At 40.8% G+C, this 7,260-nt stretch overlaps 2 protein-coding genes across 2 annotated transcripts; both read right to left on the bottom strand.

Moving 5' to 3' along the window:
* Window positions 1–257: 257 nt before the first annotated feature.
* ccl27a (chemokine (C-C motif) ligand 27a) lies at window positions 258–1,176 on the bottom strand. Its single transcript, XM_040154667.1, has 3 exons — window positions 1,113–1,176; window positions 580–697; window positions 258–369 (listed from the first exon to the last, which is right to left on the bottom strand). The coding sequence occupies exons 1-3, from the start codon at window positions 1,174–1,176 to the stop codon at window positions 258–260; spliced, it is 294 nt and encodes a 97-aa protein (XP_040010601.1).
* Window positions 1,177–4,214: 3,038 nt separating this feature from the next.
* LOC120805344 (arginine vasopressin) lies at window positions 4,215–6,324 on the bottom strand. Its single transcript, XM_040155511.1, has 3 exons — window positions 6,081–6,324; window positions 4,924–5,128; window positions 4,215–4,759 (listed from the first exon to the last, which is right to left on the bottom strand). Exons 1-3 carry the CDS (start codon window positions 6,198–6,200, stop codon window positions 4,623–4,625), a joined length of 462 nt encoding a protein of 153 aa, XP_040011445.1. The 5' UTR covers window positions 6,201–6,324; the 3' UTR covers window positions 4,215–4,622.
* Between the last annotated feature and the right edge of the window lie 936 nt (window positions 6,325–7,260).

Genomic DNA, 7,260 nt, shown 5'->3' with positions numbered 1-7,260 from the left:
GCTCTTATTTTTCATTTAGTGTTCTTACAAATATGTGGTGACAAAGATGACTGTCTCCATATCTCAATTTACATTACAATATTTCTTTTAACTAAATATCAGATCAAATTGAGTAACATGAAATTCAACATAGTGCCCTCAGCATAATCCATAAAAAATAAACCACAACGAGAACTTCTGCATGTCACAGTTGAAAGCACCAGCCTTAGAAAACACGATACACAGATATCTTTGGGAGAGATTTTTCAATCCACATCTCAGAGAGCGGTTTTCAGCTGTCTATGTCTGACCCTCAAAGGAATCCTGTCCACAAACGTCTTCAGCTTGAGATCAACGCATATGGGGCTCTTAGTGCCCTTTAAGTAAAGTCTGTGGACCCACAAGGAAAGACAATTATGTGTCAGTTTCAGATAATAGCCAAAATATAAAGCATGCATAAGTAACTCGAAGTAACAGTACATTTTTTAGCTCGTGTACACTGGATCTGCATGTGCTGCAGCCTGAAGTTTATTGCTTTGTCAGTACTAGTTCTTTACTATGTTTACATACGCATGTGACAACTACATATTCACCACTTACACCAGTGCGGAGATGTCACAGGCACCACTGTTTAGCTGTACATACGATCTCTCCACCTGCATCAGCACACGATGAGAGATTTTCTTCCTTGTTTTGATGCAGCATTTTGGGATCCCCGCTAGAATGTGAGATTAAGATGGTAAGAAAGAAAACTTAAATCTGTTTTAGGATAAATTGTGTCTCCAGGCTATCAATGCAGTGCAGTCATAGTCTGATAATGAACAGGCTGGTTACCATTACCTACATCCTGTGCTTTTCCTACAACACACGCACATGCTTGTTTAAACTTTTAGAGGGAAAATGAATATAATTATCAACTCGGCGGCTGTTTACAACAGTGCAATACTTTACATTTTTATTTGTTTGCAGCATACTGAGAAAATGGTTATCACAGACCTACACTTTTCTTTCCAAACAACCTCAATATCTGAATGGGCAAAATCATATACATGACTTATAAACAGATATAACTGATTCAATACCAGTGTGTTCTTGGTTTTAACGTAAATTTGTCAGGATGGCGGGGTCCTTACCTTCAGTGGAGGTGATGACCAAAGCACAGACACAAGCAATCACGAATGCAACTTTGGGGTCCATGATGGCAGAGCAAATGTGCAGCGAACTTCTGCCCTTGCTGCTTAAATACTGGTAGTGAACACACAGACACACAGACACACACACACACACATACAAACACACACACACACACACGTACACACCCACCCACCTACACACAGAGGCAAATGTGTTCACGTGCTTGAGCCAGTCAGCATCTACCTGAATGCATGTACAAACACAAGGTTTTAAAACAATGATGACAGAGTAATTAACGTATGGCAAGTCTTAAATAAGCCTGTCTTGTGATAAGACTTGGTAAGTCTTTATGAAAACAAATATTACTTCCATTTTGAACCTGACTCTTTGTTCAAACCGTTTAGGCTGGATGACTGTGTGGTACAGGTATGCTCCATGCAGACAGGCTGCAACAGGTTAAATAACCACTCTTCTGACAGGAGCTCATTTGATTGATGGATACTGAATTACATCTACACCCAGAGTCTCGAAAGATAGTATGTAAGGTCAAATCCTGAAAGTCAAATGCCAGCCTAAGCAAAAGGGATGCAGGTTTTTGCACCTTAGTCAAACATCAGCGTAAAAACAAAAGAGAGAAATGAGACATCACATTTTATCTGTAGGCTAGATTAGTATGCGTGCTTAGTGCAAGGCTTTGATGATGGCCCTAACCTTTGAGCACAAAAACAACATAGGTCTCTAATTATTGGAGAGCAAAATATTGTAGATATTGATGGCGGCTTAGTTGACAGAAATGAATCAATGGTTTCTCCATGTTGAATCTGATCAAGAGATATTATGCTGAGCTAACAGCAGAGGCTACAGCTGAGCAGTTGAGACCACATTTTTTATTTATTATGTGTTCAGGTGTGGTTTTCAAAACTCTTGTTACATATTGTGCAATTTCTCTGAGCATGCAAACATACATAATCATTATTGAAAACGAAACCTAACTGATTCCCAGGGGAATTTTTCTGGTCGCACAAATGACAGACCGACTTCTTGTGTGTTTATTCTGGCACTGGCAAAGTTGGTGGTGTCATAGCAGTTGAAACCGATAAGAAATAAAAACAGTCTCAGCACGGTGTTCGGCTTGCTTCTCTATTTTGAGCAAGACTAAATACCTGCTCCCATGTGAAGACTTCACTTCACTAGACGCCCTCCTGACTGAGCAAGTAGTGCAGTTTGAAACTTTTGTAAATTAAATCTTGAGGATTTAAACAAGCCCCTCTGGTCTGGTTTGATTACATTGGATGCCTTAACAAAATGACTGACAGCTTGCTTTATGCATTTAAATTTTATAACGTTGGATTTTGGATGTAATAATGAAAGAGAGAGAGAAGGAAAGAAAGAAAGAAAGAAAAAAAAGAAGAAATCAGCCTTGTTGCTGAGTAAATTTTTTTGACAGACAAACCAATTTCATTAACACAGCCATGTCGATGTGATCGTGAAGCTGTACTTAGGCACAGCTGTGCTTTGAGCGAAATGCTAAACACTGATTTTAGTTTTGCCGGTATTTAGTCATAAATAAAAGCAATGGACAAATAAAAAATCTGGACTTGACAATGGCGCTATGTTTAAAGTTAAGGGAACACTTAAGTTATAACGGTTCATCCTCAGAGGGGTATGAATGTGTGTAACAAAATTCATGACAATCCATCCAATAGTTGTTGAGACATTTAACTTAAAACCGCAATTGTGAACCTGCTGGTGGCACACGAGGAAAAAGTCAGGGGATAATCAAAGTCTTTAGGATAAATCCTCTGGGAACTAGATATCTGTACTGAATTTCATGGCGATCCATCCAATAGTTGTCAAGATATTTCACTAAAATTCCAAAATAACAGCAAAGGTTGGGATGACCACAGTCATTAGGATTTATCAATTTCGTGGCAATCCATTGAATAGCTATTGAGATGCATTTTGCGTACATTATTATTGATGATTTCAACTTTAAATGAATAGGAAGTAAAGTAGAACTTTATAATACCTCAGCCATATAAATATGTGCCACTCTGGGCCCGCAAGTGCTCAGTACTACTACTTTATGTTATTGAAGTCTACACATTGTGTTTGAACGCGCCATAATTTATATTCGTTTAGAATTTATATCACTGCTGCAACCTTGTCCAGGGGCTAACATGGGTCAGAAGCAAACCATCATACAGGGCGCAATGATGGATTTTGAAAGTGTAATGAAACGAAATGCATCAATAAGATTACAACAACTTTTGAAAAGATCAACAAGAAGTAATTTGATATGCCACAGAGACAGTGAATCAGCCAAAACGTGGTCTAACTGTTAACTGTCAAAATCCGCAAAGTCCTGCAGGCTGTTCCAGGTGTATCTGAAACCCAGAACTAACCGCCGTCAGTTCTGGCAGAAACATCTGCTGTCAATCATCACGCAAAGGAATATGATAACCGGAATTCACATCCCCTTCATCTACGCAGATTAGACATGTTGATACATAACAAAAAAGGTTTTGTGCTTAAGGGAGATAAAAGGGCTGCACTGATCCCACATGACGCTGTTAATTTACTCAATCAGTGCAGCAACTGATGACTGCACAGTAAATGATTTACGACAACCACTTTTTTACTTTCTTTTAAACATCAAAAAGTCCCACCTTTGCTGTCCTTGCTTGACCCTGATACTGTATTGGTATTAAACATTAAATTTAGTTTGCTGGCAATGGTGGAACCCAAACCAACTCTGTCTTCTGGAAAAATAAGATGAAAGAAGCTCAAACGTGCAACTTCAAATGATCGAAACTGATCAAAAAAAACAACAATTTTTATGGCAGATTTCTCGGGAGAAGATATTGCTTTTTGGGTATTCCCATTCCTCCATCACTCACTACTTTCTTTTTCACACGCACGCACGCACACACACGCACGCACACACACACACACACAGACAAAAGCAGGTAGTACATGGACAACTTTCAGTGACTCATCAGTTTAAGGTATTTTGAGCCTGGAGAGAATGAAAACAGACGACGGAAGTTTTTTTTTTGGCAGTGACACATTCTGTATTGTTTCTCCCATTTTCAATATACAATAGTATTTACAGTGTTTTCTGCTATAACTCACTCGTTCTAACTGGAGCTCTGAGGTGCATAATATCCCCTCATAAAGATTAAACTTTGTTTACAGTATTTGCATTAGTATATACATTGAAATCAACTGTCGTCATACCCATTACTATGATTCCTCTAGCCGATGATCTGGATAGAACTAGCCAATCAGTAAACAAGTTGAAGATAGTTCTCTGCCTGCGACCATAAACTTTCTTTACAGATACAGAGTTAGCAGAGCAGAAGGGGTGGAGAGAGAGCAAAGTTTAACTCGGTATTTTATTGGTTCAAGGTTTGAATTCTAAGGCTTATACTAGAACAGAGATGATCTTCATTTCTGTTGCACCTCCAAGCCCCTCGAGGAGCAGAGGTACCCCCATGGATGCAGTGTCAGTACTCAGTCTGCCGTCTGGTGGCCACATGCAGCAGGCGGAGCAGCAGCTCTGCAGGTGAGCTCCCTGCAGAACCCTGGGCAGAATCTGAGGCCTCGGCCTCCCCCAGGCAGTCAGAGTCCACCGCACATCTCTCTGAAGAGGAGAGGAAAGGAAAGGGAAGCAAAGGAAAGGAAAGGAAAGGAAAGGAAAGGAACCTTATTGACACTGTGCCCACAGACGAGTTGGTACCATATTAGACCTATTAACTCCACTCTTAACTAAACATGACAAACAGATACAATCAGACCAGACTCTACCGGAATTACAGCAGAGTCCTGAAGCAGCGCAGCGTCCTCCCTCAGATCCACAGGGCCTCCCTCCTGCCTGGCAGGGGGTGAGCAGGTAGTTCTCCTCCACACAGTGGGCTGCCTCTGGGGAGCCCAGCAGGCAGCCGAGGCCCTCCCCGCAGCAGATACTGGGGCCGAAGCAGCGGCCCCTGTTTTCAGGGCCACAAGACATGCACTGGAGGAGAATTGGACAGATTTAAGCATTAATCAGGTGCTATAATTCCAGTCAATTACTTTTATGACCTTGTGCCATTTATTTTGGCATTGTCCGGTGTTCAACTCTCTTTTGCTATGTTTTCTGATTGCAGGAATATTCATTGTGGCAGGTTACTTTATCTCCCCTCTCACATTCAATCAGCATTGGTAATGTTCAGGGTATGAGGTGAAAAGCTGATTCTTAAATACCGGATAGCAAATGGTTGCATGATTTCTGCGGCACACAGTTTGTCTCACTTCGGTATACGTTTGGGTATATTTCTAATGTGTTTATTAACCTTCCTCTACACCAGGAATCATGATAATAAAAGGTACAAAGAAAAAGTTGAAATGCATCATACAATGCAGTTTTTATTTCTCTTATAAGCTACAATACAGAAGTTGATCATATAATTTTGAAGGTAAATATGTTTATCTTAATTTATGCTCCCAAAAAAAGATAAATTTGCTCCAGTGTTGTATCTTTTATAAAAACCTTGTCCTCAACATACCTTCTATGATTTTACATTGTTTTTCTGTTCTATTATTTTGTTATTGCTAACATAATTGACTATTATTATGGTCCTTACTGTTTTTTGTTCAGTTTTTAGCAAGTAAAATGGCTTGGTTGTATTTTACAGATCTGATCCCAAACTGCTAGACCAATGATATTAACTTTGATCTAATAAAATTCTTGTACATTCAATTCCCCCTATTTTACACTTGAAATTTCCCTCAATTTATACTATAGATTTTTTCTTAATTTACATAGAAAAATTCCTTTATATATATAATCAGAATAGGCTTAAAGGCAGCTTGTGAAATTTCCAATCCAAGACTTCCAAAAGAATAAATTAAAAAAAAAAAAAAACATTCTAAGAAAGTCAAAAGATGACATCCCAAAAGAGAGCAGAAGGGATGATGGTTCTCACCTGCCTGATCCCAGTCTCCGGGAGCGCTCGTTTCCCGCCTCGGGGGCAGTTCTGGATGTAACAGGCGGAGGAAAGGGCGAGGAGTCCCAGGACGCACAGTGGGGACAAGGTGTGAGGCATCGCTGCTGGTTCGGTTTGAGCGCCGCGCACCTGCGTGTCCTCCGCCCGGGTGGATGTCTGACTGAAGTCCCGGTCGTGTTCCTCACTTATAAGCGGGCGGACATGGAGCCGACAAAAGCGACCGAGACTCGTATCTGACGTCAGTGTCGTGCCGCCGTGCCCCCCGCACGCACAGCGCGCCCGAAGGCCACCGGCGAGCGAGAGGTCGCGGCAGATGTGGCTCCGCATCAGATGTGCGCCATCAAAAAAGGTCTAACACAAGAAAACAGCGCTGAGAGCAGAAGATGCCCCCTTCTGTATTCAGGACTGCGCCACACTTATTTGAAGTAACTTTTCTGAATAATTTCAGCCTCCGCGGTGGAAGGCGGGAGGGCGCACACCAGAAATGGCACAACATCAACAACAACTAATTGGGGCTTGTGGGCAACTAATTAGATTGGCTGCAATAAGCGCACTGATGAAGTGCATTTCATGGTGATCATGCACAGTGGAGCTGTCAAGCTAGTCCCCGCTCATCACTGCGGGACAGACATTTTTGACTTTTAGTCGCATGGAGGAAACTGTGCTGGCATCATGACAACGTCTAGGTCACACAAATTACCCTCCCGGCGCAATTTAAAACTATTAATGAGCACAACGGGATTAGCATTTCAAATACACAAAAATATTTTCAGTTTATTATTCTGTTCCGTGTCTTGTCGCATGCCCGGGGTCGCATCTCACCCATTAGCTGTTGTGATGCTGATTAACAAGTAAATGATAAACTGCAAAACTGAGCATCAGAGGCAGCAGGTTCAAGTGCGAAGGAGTTCTTTAATTAGAACCACAGCATTCAAGCCCTATCACTTAATAAACACAAAATGTGGTTTTATCATGCATTACTGTACTCCTGAACATGAAATTCAAAAAAATAAAATAAAAATCTGAAAACATTTCCTCTCCAACAAATAGAAACGACTCCTGATACCTGTAATAAATCTTTAGATAAATATACAGTTAGGTTCATATGTATTTAGACAGTGACACAATTTTTGTAATTTTGCCTCTGTACACCACCAAA

The sequence above is a fragment of the Xiphias gladius genome, chromosome 19 (genome assembly GCF_016859285.1).
Source record: "Xiphias gladius isolate SHS-SW01 ecotype Sanya breed wild chromosome 19, ASM1685928v1, whole genome shotgun sequence".
Lineage (NCBI taxonomy): Eukaryota > Metazoa > Chordata > Actinopteri > Istiophoriformes > Xiphiidae > Xiphias > Xiphias gladius.
The sequence above is the reverse complement of the archived record's forward strand: the minus strand, read 5'-3'. Positions and strand labels throughout refer to the sequence as shown.

Bases quoted from the DNA above. Each gene is read 5' to 3' on its own strand.
- ccl27a (XM_040154667.1), bottom strand. From the start codon at position 1,176: ATGGACCCCAAAGTTGCATTCGTGATTGCTTGTGTCTGTGCTTTGGTC. The intron at 698-1,112 runs GTAAGGACCCCG...CTCACATTCTAG, and splicing joins GGTCATCACCTCCACTGAAG to CGGGGATCCCAAAATGCTGC. The intron at 370-579 runs GTAAGTGGTGAA...GTGGGTCCACAG, and splicing joins TGTGACATCTCCGCACTGGT to ACTTTACTTAAAGGGCACTA.
- LOC120805344 (XM_040155511.1), bottom strand. From the start codon at position 6,200: ATGCCTCACACCTTGTCCCCACTGTGCGTCCTGGGACTCCTCGCCCTT. The intron at 5,129-6,080 runs GTGAGAACCATC...ATTCTCCTCCAG, and splicing joins CGGAGACTGGGATCAGGCAG to TGCATGTCTTGTGGCCCTGA. The intron at 4,760-4,923 runs GTAGAGTCTGGT...TCTCCTCTTCAG, and splicing joins AGGACTCTGCTGTAATTCCG to AGAGATGTGCGGTGGACTCT.